Here is a 14,637-nt window from a genome sequence, read left to right as displayed (position 1 = left end):
TTCTTGATATTGGTAATGTACATCTTTTCTTTTTTCTTAGTCACTCTGTCTAGGGCTTAGTCAATTTTACTGATATTTATGAAGAACCAGATTTTAGTTTCATAGTTTTATTTTTCTTGTTTCTGTTTCATTGATTTCTGCTCTTTTATTTTCTTCCTTCTGCTTGCTTTGGATTTCATTTGTTCTTCTTTTTCAAGTTTTTTAAGGTAGAATCCTACATTGTTGTTTTGAGACCTTCCTTCATTTACGACATAAGTGTTTAATACTATAAATTTCCCTCAAGACACTGCTTTAGCCATGTCCTGCAATTTTTGAATAGATCGTGTTTCACTTTCATTCAGTTAGAAATATTTTCCCATTTCTCTTTTCTTCTTCTTTGGCACGTGGGTTATTTAGCCGTATGCTAATTTCCAAACGCTTGAGAATTTTCTAGATATCTTTTTATTATTGATTTCTAATTTAATTCTGTTGAGGTCAGAGAACATAGTTTGTATGATTTCAGTCCCTTTAGATCTGTTGAGATTTGTCTTGGAGAATCCCATACGCACTTGAAATGAACGTATTCTGCTATTATTGGGTGGGGTGTTCCACGAAACGTCACTTAGGTCAAGCTGGTCAATAGTGTTGTTTAAGGCTTCTGGATCCTTACTGAGGGGGTCTGTCTGCCTGTTTTGGCTTCTTTGTTCAATCAGTGACTGAGTCAGAGGAGGGTTGAGGTCTTGTGACTGTAACTGTGGATTTTTCTGTTTCTCCTTTCAGTTCTGTCAGTTGTGGTCTTGCTTCTCTCTTCTTTTAAAACTATTTTTCGGTTCACTTTTTTTTTAAGATTTTATTTTTCCTTTTTCTCCCCAAAGCCCCCTGGTATGTAATTGTATGTTTTTAGTTGTGGGTCCTTCTAGTTGGGGCATGTGGGACACCACCTCAACATGGCTTGATGAGCAGTGTCATATCCAGGCCCAGGATGCAAACCGGTGAAACCCTGGGCTGCTGAAGCGGAGTGCGCCAAAGTAACCACTCAGCCACGGGGCCGGCCCCTTCAGTTCACTTTTTACACGGATTTTGAAATTAACAGATTTTTTGTTGAGGAAATTTGGAAAACAAAGTGTTAAAATTAAAACCAGCCACAGATATTTTTGTGTACAGTTGGATTGATCCTTCAAACTTGTTCATGAGTCGTGATCATTCTTTGTTGTTATATTATTATACACAAAAATTACTTCAGAAAGATCATGTGTTATCAGCTACATTTTTATTGTGGTTGGGGAAATAGGTTAAATTTATAAACACGAATGAGTCATAGGTTTTCAGTGGTATAATACCTTCTGTTAAAATTCTACTGACAAATTTAAAAGGTAGTACATAGGAGATCAAATTATTTTGAAATGATAAAGAACAGTGTTGTCATTCATTTAAGCTTTAAGGATATGTAATAGGTTAAAAATCCAGTTTAAAGATTATTTAAACTGCCCTTGTGACCTCTTGGGTGTTCTTTTTCCTGAACTGATCGTACTTGCTTGTTGAAAGCAGACGCTCGCCTACGGGGACATGAACCATGATTGGATCGGGAACGAGTGGCTGCCCAGCCTGGGCCTCCCGCAATACCGCAGCTACTTCCTGGAGTGCCTGGTGGACGCGCGCATGCTGGACTATCTCACCAAGAAGGACCTGCGTGGGCAGCTGAAGATGGCGGACAGCTTCCACAGGTCAGTCGTTGCACACAGTTCCTGCTCGTTGGCTAGGAGGCTTTTGACTGTTTCCATCTGTAATTTTGTTTTTTTTGTAAATAGAAAGAGCTTCCAGTGTGGAATTATGTGCCTGCGAAGGCTGAATTATGACCGGAAAGAACTGGAAAGAAAAAGAGAAGAAAGCCAGAATGAAATAAAAGGCTAGTACATTACGTTTAATTGATTTAGCATATTTCTGCTTCCCAGTGTATTAGCAGCCTAAGTGATTTCCTAGTTTCTTTAAATTAAAAAAAATATTTTTTTTATTGTGGTCATAGTAGTTTATAGCATTGTGAAATTTCAGTTGTACATTAATATTTGTCAGACACCATGTGAGTGTGCCGCTTCGCCCCTTGTGGCCACCTTCCACACCCCTTGCCCCTTGTAACCACTAAATTGTTCTCTTTGTCCGTAAGTTAGATTATCTTCTACATAGGAGTGAAATCATCCAGTGTTTGTCTTTCTCCATTTGGCTTATTTCTTTTCACAGGATGCCCTCAAGGTCCATCCATGTGGTTGCGAATGGGACGATTACATCTTTTTTTTTATGGCTGAGTAGTATTCCATTGTGTATTTATATACCCCATACTCTTTATCCAATCATCCGTCGATGGGCACTTGGGCTGCTTCCACATCTTGGCTATTGTGAATAATGCTGCGATGAACATGGGGTACCTAAGTCTCTTTGAATTGTGGATTTCAGGTTTTTTTGATAAATACCCAGTAGTGGGTTAGCTGGGTTGTATGGAATTTCTATTTTTAATTTTTTGAGAAATCTCCGTACTGTTTTCTGCAGTGGCTGCACCGGTTTGCATTCCCACCAGCAGTGGATGAGGGTTCCCTTTTCTCTACAACCTCTCCAACGCTTGTTGTTTTTTGTCTTGGTGATTATAGCCATTCTAATGGGTGTAAGATATCTAAGTGTAGTTTTTTGCTTTTTGGGTTTTTTTTTAAAGACGGGCACCTGAGCTAACATCTGTTGCCAATCTTTTTTTTCTTTTTTCCCCTTCTTCTTCTCCCCAAAGCCTGCCAGTACCTAGTTGTATCCTCCAGTTGCACATCCTTCTGTCTGTGCTATGTGGGATGCCACCTCAGCATGGCTTGATGAGCGGTGCCATATCTCCACCCAGGATCTGAACCAGCGAAACCCTGGGCCTCTAAAGCGGGGCATGGGAACTTAACCACTCGGCCACGGCCCTGGCCCCTAAATGTAGTTTTGATTTGCATTTCCCTGATGATTAGTGATGTTGAGCATCTTTTCATGTGCCTATTGGCCATCCATCTATCTTCTTTGGAAAAATGTCTGTTCGTATCCTCTGCCTACTTTTTGATTGGGTTGTTTGTTTTTTTTGTTGTTCATTTGTGTGAGTTGTTTCTATATTATGGAGATTAACTCCGTGTCGGATATATGATTTGCAAATATTTTCTCCCATTTGGTGGGTTGTTTTTTCATTTTAATCTTGATTTCCTTTGACTTCCAGAAGCTCTTTAGTCTGATGAAGTCCCACTTGTTTATTTTTTTCTTTTGTTTTCCTTGTCTGGGTAGACATGGTATTCAGTAAGATCCTTTTAAGTCTGATGTCAAAGAGTGGACTGCCTGTATTTTCTTCCAGAAGTTTTATGGTTTCAGCTCTTAGCTTCAAGTCTCTGGTCCATTTTGAGTCTATTTTTGTGTATGGAGAAAGGTAGTGGTCTACTTTCGTTGTTTTGCATGTGGCTGTCCAGTTCTCCCAGCACCATTTATTGAAGAGGCTTTCCTTTCTCCATTGTATATTCTTAGCTCCTTTGCCGAAGATTAGCTGTCTGTAGATGTGTGGTTTTATTTCTGGGCTTTCGGTTCTCTTCCATTGATCTGTGTGCCTGTTTTTGTACCAGTACCATGCTGTTTTGATCACTATGGGTCTGTAGTACGTTTTGAAGTCAGGCACTGTGATGCTCCAGCTTTGTTGTTCTTTCTCAGGATTGCTTTGGCTATTCAGGGTCTTTTGTTGACCCATGTGAATTTTAAGATTCTTTGTTCTATGAAGAATGTCATTGGGATTCTGATTGGGATTCCATTGAATCTATAGATTGCTTTAGGTAGAATGGACTTTTTTGTTTTTTAGGAAGATCAGCCCTGAGCTAACTACTGCCAATCCTCTTCTTTTTGCTGAGAAAGACTGGCCCTGAGCTAACATCCATGCCCATCTTCCTCTACTTTGTATGTGGGACGCCTTCTACAGCATGGCTTTTGCCAAGCACTGCCCCGTCCGCACCCAGGATCCGAACCGGTGGACCCCGGGCTGCTGAGAAGCAGAACGTGCGCACTTAACCGCTGCACCACCGGGCCGGCCCCTAGAATGGACATTTTAACTATGCTTATTCTTCCAAATCCATGTGCATGGAATATCTTCCCATTTCTTTTGTCATTATTGATTTCTTTCAGTGATGTCTTATAGTTTTCCTTGTATAGATCTTTTTATTTTTTATTTTTTTATCTCAGTAACATTTGATTATAACATTATATAACTTTCAGATGTACATCATAGCATGTTTCAAATTCTATGTAGATTCCATCATGTTCACCACCCAAAGACTAATTACAAGCCATCACCACACACGTGTGCTTAATCACCCCTTTCACCCTCCCCCTGTTAAGTTTATTCCTAGGTATTTTTTTTTCATGTTGTGAGATTTTTTACTTTATTTTATTTTTTAAAAAAATTTTTATTGAGTTAATGATAGGTTACAATCTTGTGAAATTTCAGTTATGTATTATTGTCTGTCAGTCGTGTTGTAGGTGCAACCCTTCACCCTTTGTGCCCACCCCCCCACCCCCCCTTCCCCTGGTAGCCACTAATCTGTTCTCTTTGCCCACAGGTTTAAATTCCTCATAGGGGTGGAGTCACACAGAGATTGTCTTGTCTATCTGGCTTATTTCACTTAACATAATTCCCTCAGGGTCCATCCATGTTGTTGCAAATGGGACGATTTTGTTCTTTTTTACGGCTGAGTAGTATTCCATTGTATATATGTACCACATCTTCTTTATCCAGTCATCTGTTGATGGGCACTTAGGTTGCTTCCATGTCTTGGCTATTGTAAATAATGCTGCCGTGAACATTGGGGTGCATAGGACTTTTGGAATTGCTGACTTCAAGCTCTTTGGATAGATACCCAGTAGTGGGATGGCTGGATCGTGTGGTAGTTGTATTTTTAATTTTTTGAGGAATCTCCATACTGTTTTCCATAGTGGCTGCACCAGTTTGCATTCCCGCCAGCAGTGTATGAGGGTTCCTTTTTCTCCACAACCTCTCCAACATTTATCACTATTTGTTTCAGTTATTTTTGTCACTCTAATGGGTGTAAGGTAATATCTTAGTGTAGTTTTGATTTGCACTTCCCTGATGATCAGCGATGATGAGCATCTTTTCATGTGCCTATTGGCCATCCATATATCTTCTTGGGAGAAATGTCTGTTCATGTCTCCTGCCCATTTTTTGATCGGGTTGTTTAATTTTTTGTTGTTGAGTTGTGTGAGTTCTTCATCTGTTATGGATATTAAGCCTTTGTCGGATGTATTACTTGGAAATGTTTTTTCCCAGTTAGTGGGTTGTTTTTTTGTTTCACTCCTGTTTTCCCTTGCCTTGAAGAAGCGCTTTCGTCTGATGAAGTCCCATTTGTTTATTCTTTGTATTGTTTCCCTTCTCTGAGAAGACATGGTGTCCGAAAAGATCCCTTTAATACTGATGTCAAAGAGTGTACTTCCTATATTTTCTTCTAGAAGCCTTATGGTTTCAGGTCTTACCTTTAGGTCTTTGATCCATTTTGAGTTCATTTTGGTGAATGGTGAAAAAGAATGGTCCAATTTTCATTCTTTTACATGTGGCTTTCCAGTTTTCCCAGCGCCGTTTGTTGAAGAGACTTTCTTTTCTCCATTGTAGGCCCTCAGCTCCTTTGTCGAAGATTAGCTGTCCATAGATGTGTGGTTTCATTTCTGCACTTTCAGTTCTGTTCCATTGATCTGTGCACCTGTTTTTGTACCAGTACCATGCTGTTTTGATTACTGTAGCTTTGTGGTATGTTTTGAAGTCAGGGATTGTGATGCCTCCAGCTTTGTTCTTCTTTCTCAGGATTGCTTTAGCAATTCAGGGTCTTTTGTTGTCCCATATGAATTTTAGGATTCTTTGTTCTATTTCTGTAAAGATGTCATTGGGATTCTGATTGGGATGGCGTTGAATCTGTAGATTGCTTTAGGTAGAGTGGATATTTTAACTGTTTATTCTTCCAATCCATGTGCATGGAATGTCTTTCCATCTCTTTATGTCGTCATCCATTTCTTTCAGAAAAGCCTTGTAATTTTCATCGTATAGGTCTTTCACTTCCTTAGTTAAATTCACCCTGAGGTATGTTCTTCTTTTTGTTGCGATTATGAATGGTATTGTGTTCTTGAGTTCTTTTTCTGTTAGTTTGTTATTAGAGTATAGAAATGCTACTGATTTATGTAAATTGATTTTATATCCTGCTACTTTGCTGTAGTTGTTGATTACTTCTAAAAGTTTTCCAATGGATTCTTTGGGGTTTTCTATCTATAAGATCACGTCGTCTGCAAATAGCGAGAGTTTCACTTCTTCCGCCCCTATTTGGATTCCTTTTATTCCTTTTTCTTGCCTGATTGCTCTGGCCAGGACCTCCAGTACTATGCTGAATAAGAGTGGTGATAGAGGGCATCCTTGTCTCGTTCCGGTTCTCAGGGGGATGGTGCCCAGTTTTTGCCCATTGAGTATGATGTTGGCTGTGGGTTTGTCATCTATGGCCTTTATTGTGTTGAGGTAGTTCCCGTCTATCCCCATTTTGTTGAGTTTTTATCATAAATGGCTGTTGGATCTTGTCAAATGCTTTCTCTGCATCTATTGAGATGATCATGTGGTTTTTATTCCTCAGTTTGTTGATGTGGTGTATCACATTGATTGATTTGCGGATGCTGAACCATCCCTGTGTCCCTGGTATGAATCCCACCTGATCATGATGTATGATCCTTTTGATGAATTACTGTATTCTGGTTGCCAAAATTTTGTTGAGAATTTTTGCATCTGTGTTCATCAGCGATACTGGCCTGTAGTTCTTTTTCATGCTGTCCTTGTCAGGCTTTGGTATCAGCATGATGTTGGCCTCGTAGAATGTGTTAGGAAGTGTTCCATCCTCCCTAATTTTTTGGAATAGCTTGAAAAGGATAGGTATTAAATCCTCTCTGAAAGTTTGGTAAAATTCCCCAGGAAAGCCATCTGGCCCTGGGGGTTTATTCTTTGGGTGCTTTTGATGGCTGTTTCAGTCTCTTTGCTTGTGACTGGTCTGTTCAGATTGTCTCCTCCTTCTTGAGTGAGCTTTGGGAGGTTGTAGGAGTCCAAGAATTTATCCATTTCCTGTAGGTTATCCATTTTGCTGGCATATAGTTTTTGCGTAGTATTCTCTTATAATCCATTGTATTTCTGTGGAGTCTGTTGTTATTTCTCCTCTTTTATTTCTGATTTTGTTTATTTGAGCTTTCTCTCTGTTTTTCTTTGTAAGTCTGGCTAGGAGTTTGTCAATTTTATTTACCTTCTCAAAGAACAAGCTCTTTGTTTCATTAATCCTTTCTACTGCCTTTTTTGTTTGAATACCATTTATTTCTGCTCTGATTTTTATTATTTCTCTCCTTCTGCTGACTTTTGGCTTTGTTTGTTCTTCTTTCTCTAATTCAGTTAGGTGTAGTTTAAGATTGCTGATTTTCTGGTTTGTTAAGATGTCCCTGAATGGCGATGAATTTTCCTCTTAATAGAGCTTTTACTGCATCCCATATGAGTTGGTATAGCATGCTATCATTTTCATTTGTCTCCAGGTATTTTTGGATTTCTTCTTTAATTTCTTCCATGATCCATTGCTTGTTCAATAGCGTATTGTTTAGTCTCCACATCCTTGTGCCTTTCTCAGCTTCTTCCTTGTAATTAATTTCTAGCCTTATAACATTATGATCGGAGAAGATGCTCGTTATTATTTCAATTTTTTTAAATTTGTAGAGGCTTGCCTTGTTTCCCAACCTATGGTCTATCCTTGAGAATGTTCCATGCACGCTTGAGAAGCATGTGTATTCTGCTGTTTTTGGATGAAGCATTGTATATATATCTATGAAGTCCAACTGTTTTAGCTTTTCGTTTAGCTCCACTGTTTCTCTGTTGATTTCCTGTCTGGATGATCTATCCATTGATGTGAGTGTGGTGTTGAGGTCCCCTACTATTTTTGTGTTATTTTTGATAGCTTCTTTTAGGTTTGTTAATAGTTACTTTATGAACTTTGGTGCTCCTGTGTTGGGGGCATAGATATTTATAAGCGTTATTTCTTCTTGATGAAGTGTCCCTTTGATCATTATATATTGGCCCTCTATGTCTCTCTTTACCTGCCTTATCTTGAAGCCTGTTTTGTCTGATATAAGCATTGCGACCCCTGCTTTCTTTTGTTTGCTATTGGCTTGGAGTGTTGTCTTCCACCCCTTCACTCTGAGCCTGTGTTTGTCCTTGGAGCTGAGGTGTGTTTCCTGGAGGCAACAAATTGTTGGATCTCGTTCTTTAATCTATTTTGCCACTCTGTGTCTTTTTATTGGCGAGTTCAATCCGTTTACGTTGAGGGTGAGTATTGATGCATGAGGGCTTAATGCTGTCATTCTGTTGCTCGTTTTCCGGTTTTCCTGTGTTTCCTTTGTTTCTTGTCCTGTGTGTTTTAGCCTACCCATTGACTTCTGCAGTTTCTTAGGCTGGGTTTCTTAGATTTTTCCTTATTTATGTTTTATGTTTCTGTTCTGTTTTTCAGTTTAGTGGCTACCCTGAAGTTTGTATTCAGAATCTCGTGTATAACATAGTCCATTTTCTGGTGGTCTCTTACTTCCTTAGCCTAGATTGTTTCAGTCCCTTTCCTCCTCCCCTCCGAAATTATTATTTTCATCTCTTATTCCAACTTGTGTTGTGAGTTTGTGGTTAGAGTGATAAGATTATCTTTGCTTTGGTGATTTCCTTCCCTTTATCCTAATGCTATAGTTGAATATTTGCTATCCTATTTAGCTTCTGTCTATTTGTCTCCCTACTCTGTGTTTTGTGACCGCTTACTCCCTTTTTTTCTTTTTTCAGGTATGAGAGCCTTCTTGAGGATTTCTTGTAGTGAAGGTCCTGTGACTACAAAGTCCCTTAGCTTTTGTTTGTCTGGAAAAGATTTAATTTCTCCCTCCTATCTGAAGGATATTTTTCCTGGATAGAGTATTCTTGGCTGAAGATTTTTATCCTTTAAAGTTTTGAATATGTCACTCCAATCTCTCCTAGCTTGTAAGGTTTCTGTCGAGAAATCCGCTGAAGGTCTGATAGGGGTTCCTTTGTAGGTTCTTTTCTTCTGCCTTGCTGCCCTGAGTATTCTTTCTCTGTCCTTCATTTTTGCCATTTTTACTACTATGTACCTTGCAGTAGGTCTTTTTACATTGACAAATGTAGGAGATCTGAAAGCTTCCTCCACACACATTTCTCTCTCAATCCCTAGATTTGGGAAGTTCTCTTCTATGATTTCGTTGAGCACACTTTCTGCTCCATTTTCGTTTTCCACGCCCTCAGGAATTCCGATGATTCTTAAGTTGCATTTTCTCATTGAGTCAGCTATTTCTCTGAGCTTTTCTTCAGTTTTTTTAATTCTTAGTTGTCTTTCTTCCTCTGTCTGGAGTCATTCAGCCTGTCTTTGATTATGCTAGTTTGCTCCTCTATGGTGTCTACACGGGCATTCAGGGAATCTGTATTCTGTTTTATCTGGTCCATTGTGTTTTTCGTCTCTAGTGTTTCTAATTGATTCTTCTTTATAATTTCAATCTCTTTTGTGAAGTAACTCCAGAACTTGTTGACTTGTTTCTCTATATTTCCCTTTACCTCATTGAGTATTTTGAGGATAGCTATTTTGAACTCCTCTTCACTTACTTTACCCATTTCCAAGCCCTCAGGACATAATTCTGTGTTTTTATTGTTTCCTTTTGGACTGGAACTTTTATAAATTGCTGGATGGTAGAGGAGAGGTTTTTGCGCATGATGCTGTTATTTGGTTGCAGGGACAGCCTGTCGCCACTAGATGGGGGTCGAGAGCCTTGGTTCTGAGCCCTGCGCCTTCAGCCGCGATGGTGGCGCCCAGCATGGGTTGAGGGAGGAGGGACACTTTCTCTCATGCCGACCTGGATTGGCACAGCTCTCGCTCTCTGGTCTCCCAGGGCCCTGGCTTGCTGGGGTTCCCCCACGCGAAAGCTGTCCCCTGTTAGAGGGTTTCCGCTGCTCCAGCGGTGGGAGTCCTGCTCGATCTCCCAATGCATGGCCCCTCCCTTGCTCCTTCTCACACCCACGGCAGCGATCCCAGTCTCTAGGGGAGGGAGCGAAGACCCCGTTCCAGCTCCTCTGAGGGCGGCTCCAGCCTCTCTGCCTTCCGTCGTTTGGCTGCTGTGGGTCTGTGAGGATTTCTGTTATTGGGATTTTTTTTTTTTTTGGTTGGAAAGCAGTTGCTCTTTTTAGTTGTAATTTGGAGGGGAGAGAGTCCTGGGTGAGCTCACGCTGCCATGTTGCTGACGTCACCCCTATTTCTAGATATTTTATTCTCTTTGTTGCGATTGTAAATGGGATTCTATTCTTGAGTTCTTGTTCTGTTAGTTTGTTATTAGAGTAGAGAAATGCAACTGATTTTTGTAAGTAGACTTTGTATCCTGCAACTTTGCTGTAGATGTTTATTTCTAATAGTTTTCCCATGGCTTCTTTTTTTTTTTTTTAAAGATTGGCACCTAGGCTAACAACTGTTGCCAATCTTTTTTTTTTTTTTTTTTCTGCTTTATTTCCCAAACCCCCCTCGTACATAGTTGTATATCTTAGTTGCATGTCTTTCTAGTTGTGGGATGTGGGACGCCGTCTCAACGTGGCCTGATGAGCAGTGCCATGTCCGTGCCCAGGATCCGAACCCTGGGCTGCCTCAGCGGAGCGCGTGAACTTAGCCACTCAGCCACCGAGCCGGCCCCGCCATGGCTTCTTTAGGGTTTTCTCTATATAAAATCATGTCGTCTGCAAACAGTGAGAGTTACACTTCTTCACTGCCAATTTGGATTCCTTTTCTTTCTTTTTCTTGCCTATTGCTCTGGCCCAAACCTGCAGTACTATGTTCAGTAAGAGTGGTGGGAGTGGGCTCCCTTGTCTTGTTCCTGTTCTCAGGGGGATGACGCTCAGTTTTTCCCCGTTGAGTATGATGCTGGCTGTGGGTTAGTGATTTCCCATTTTTAAAAATATTAGGAAATTTGTTAAGTGGAGAAAACTAGTCTGGCATCCTTACAGAGGAGGGAGGGTTGGAGATGAGTGCTTTGAAGACCCTCCTCTCATGGCCTGGTGGTTAAAGTCTGGCCCCCAGCACTCAGCGGCCCAGGTTCACTCCCTGGCCACAGCACCACAGCACCTGTCTGTCTGCGGCCGTGCTGTGGGGCAGCTCGTGACTTACCACCAGGGTGCGCCACCACGCCCTGCGGCTCTGGGAGGAAGCACGGTCCTCCTCTGAGCCACAGCACCTGTGCCTACTTTCTTGTGCTTACGTCAGTCTGCGCGAACCGTCTCAAGGGGAACACTCCTCCTGTGACTTGTTCTGACGTGTGTACTCCTTCACTCAGAAATGCCACCCCCTGCCACACTGCTGGGTAACAGCAGGGCACAGACGGGCAGGACTCTGCTGTCGGCTCACTGGACTCCAGTGTGGCGATTCTGCTCTAGCCACTTATCAGAGGGCTTCAGGAGCACAGACGGAGCCCTGTGGCTCTGCCTCCAGGGCTCAGGGGGCAGCACAGAGGCGCTGGTTCAGCTGGGCCTTGGAGGTGGAGGAGGAGCTCCTTAGCAGGGGACGATGGCAGAGGCGGCTCAGTGAGAGCGCAGGTGGGGAGATGCAATGGGAGCCTCTCACCCGGCATGCCTCGAAAGCATCGACTACAATAGTCTGCTTTTAAGTAAGACGTTAACGATTAAGCTCAAAGTAAAATCTCCCAGAATTTTCAGAATAAAGAAATCACTAACAACAGTCATAATAATAGGTAAGACTTAAGAACTCGAAGCACTTTCAGAGGTTAATTATTTAATCCTTCCCACAACCCCGTGCGTGTGAGTGCTGTCTTCTTCCCCAGGTTTTACGAAGAAAGAAACTGAAGACAAAACTGGTTGAGGACACAGCCCGTTTAAAGGATAGTCTGGTCATGATTGAGCTAACGTGAATCACAAGAAAAACCGTAAGCCAGCTTTTATACTATATATATATATATATACACACTTTATACTATATATGTAGTGCGTATATTTTATACTATATATATATATATATAGTGTGTGTGTGTATAGTATAAAAGGGCATTGGAAATAAAATGGGTAAATCAGTTTTGTCTGTTTTCTGTATCTGTTTTAAATCTTTTTATAGTTGACAAAAGTTGTCTTTGGAAGTGATTGGTGAGCATCCGGAGATATTTTTATGGAGTGGCTATTTTTAGATCTCTACTAGAGCGAGTTTAATAATGTATCACTTTGTGTGGTGTAAGATCTTCCCCCCAGTCTCTGATATGCTGGAGAGTATCTTTAAGTTTCTCTCTTTTTAAAATGAGACAACAAAAAAGGCTTCAAGGAAACAAGCTTCAAGATTACAAATGAGAGATTTGTGTTGAATCGAGCAGGGCGCCAACTCCTTCTCTGACGAAAAGAAAGTGTTTCAGAAACTCTGAAGGCTGTAGAGGAAGCGCGCTCGTGCCTGGTGGGCATTCAGCTTCTTCTCTGTCCTTCTGGTTTCTGACCCTGGATCCTCCTCATTTTCTGTTCTCTAGAAAATAAATGTCTGTAAGAACTTCATTGCTCTTGGGTTCTTTGGCAGCATGAGTTCTAGTGGGACAGTTTCCCTTCGATGGAGGAGGGCCGAGGCATGACCTCTAAATACAGCAGCGGTTGCCTGCCCACCTTCTGTGTGCTGTTACAGGTGTGCATGATGAAGACAGCTTTGTGCAGACGCCGTTCTAATTGTTTCTGTTCACCTGTAGACGTGCTTGTGTGGAGCAACGATCGAGTGATTCGCTGGATCCTCTCAATTGGTCTTAAAGAATATGCAAACAATCTGGTGGAGAGTGGCGTTCACGGTGCACTTGTGGCCTTAGATGAAACCTTCGATTTCAGTGCACTGGCGCTCTTGTTACGGATCCCTAAGCAGAACACACAGGTATGCTGCAGAGCCGGCCCGGCTCTCACTCAGCGTTCAGTCAGGTCTCCTGATGGAGACGTCTAGCTGGTTAACTGAGTGGACACAAAACTTCACAGTACCTCAGACAACTATCCCTAATCCACAAAATACTGGTTCCAAACCAGCAATGCTTAATTCTTCATTAGTTTTGCTTGTCCTTCCATTTTCTGTTGTCAGCATGAGAGTCTTGCAATACAAAAAACAAGGGGAAACTTCATTCAAGTCCATATGCTCGTAGGAGTGATGACGTGTATTTAGTTCTTACGTGGAAAGAGAAATGCTCATAGGTACACCGATGGAGATTCTGTTTATTTTGTTTCTATTGCCCTGTGTGATTCTTTTTGACACACGGGCTCACCTGAGAATCAGGAAATTTATTCTTCTTCTACAGAAGATTGTATGTCTTTTGCCAATACCCCCCATCCCCCCACCAGCACCAACCCACAGAGCACACTTTCGTAGATAGTCTGCCAGCGGTCATGGGTCCCTTTCCCTGAAAGCCCATCCATGGGCTCCGCAGGAATCCCCTAATTTAAAATGTGGTTGTGGGGGCCAGCCCGGTGGTGCAGCGGTTAAGTGCGCACGTTCCGCTTCTCGGCAGCCCAGGGTTCGCCGGTTCGGATCCCGGGTGCAGACGTGGAACCACTTGGCAAGCCATGCTGTGGCAGCGTCCCACATATAAAATAGAGGAAGATGGGCATGGATTCTAGCTCAGGGCCAGTCTTCCTCAGCAAAAAAGAGGAGGATTGGCAGCTGGTGTTAGCTCAGTGCTAATCTTCCTCAAATAAATTAATTAATTCGATTAAATTAAATGCTGTCAAGGCTCAAGGTGTTTATAGCCTGAGCTTTTTAAAAGTCTTGATTTGAAAAACAGTTGTGATATGCTAACGTCCTTCAGATTAGATTGATGAAGCTTTGCGGTATTGTTGTTTTGTTATGATTTCAGGCTCGCGCTGTCTTGGAAAGAGAATTTCACAACCTTTTGGTCATGGGGACGGACAGAAGGTTTGATGAAGTGAGTTTTCAGCCTAATGAATTTTATTTAAATTTGCATTCAGTGTGAATTATTTGTTTGTATGCACGTGAGCCCCGTCGGCAGTCTCTCTTCTAAGGGTGGGGATGATTTTACCTCCTGAGCTAAGCTTTGCTCTCAAAAATGTGTTAACAAATGAGATAGTAAGAAACTCGTATTTTCAGTCTGAGGTTTTCTGTTTTTAAAATATTTGCTATTGAAGTTTTGATAGCCCTCAAAAATGTTGTTCCCATCAACATTGGTGGCAGCCGAGGCATGGCGTCCATGGGGTATGTTTGGGGACCGCTGGATGTCTGACCCCAATCCAGAGTCCCTGTGCTTTGGAGAAACCTGTTAGAAGGAGATTAGAGAAACGCAACATGTTAATTTCCCCTCACACAGTCGTGACTCGTTTGTTCCCACACTGTTTTTATTCTTTCCTTCGTTGCCCCTTAAGAAAACGTGAGTTTGCCTGGTGACTAGGAGGACAGCTAAAGGAGCGCTCGCTGGCTCTTCCCCAGCTCTAAGGCAGAACTGCTTACAGCTTGGAAACTATTTTAAGACAAATAGAAATGTATTATCTTACATGGCAAGAAGATGATTTCTCCAAGATAAGAAGGGAAACGGGGTGATGAA

The 14,637-nt window shown here is 41.7% G+C and overlaps 1 protein-coding gene across 1 annotated transcript in view; it reads left to right on the top strand.

Annotated features, from left to right (window-relative positions):
* LOC139039781 (liprin-alpha-1-like) overlaps window positions 1–14,637 on the top strand; it is a 112,920-nt gene that overhangs the window by 93,780 nt on the left and 4,503 nt on the right. Inside the window, 4 exon segments of the mRNA XM_070487874.1 lie at window positions 1,528–1,703; window positions 1,788–1,885; window positions 12,793–12,968; window positions 13,936–14,004. Coding sequence (XP_070343975.1) covers window positions 1,528–1,703; window positions 1,788–1,885; window positions 12,793–12,968; window positions 13,936–14,004 — 519 coding nt within the window.

This window comes from Equus asinus, chromosome 17, assembly GCF_041296235.1.
Source record: "Equus asinus isolate D_3611 breed Donkey chromosome 17, EquAss-T2T_v2, whole genome shotgun sequence".
Classification (NCBI taxonomy): domain Eukaryota; kingdom Metazoa; phylum Chordata; class Mammalia; order Perissodactyla; family Equidae; genus Equus; species Equus asinus.
This window is presented reverse-complemented; position numbering and strand designations above follow the sequence as displayed.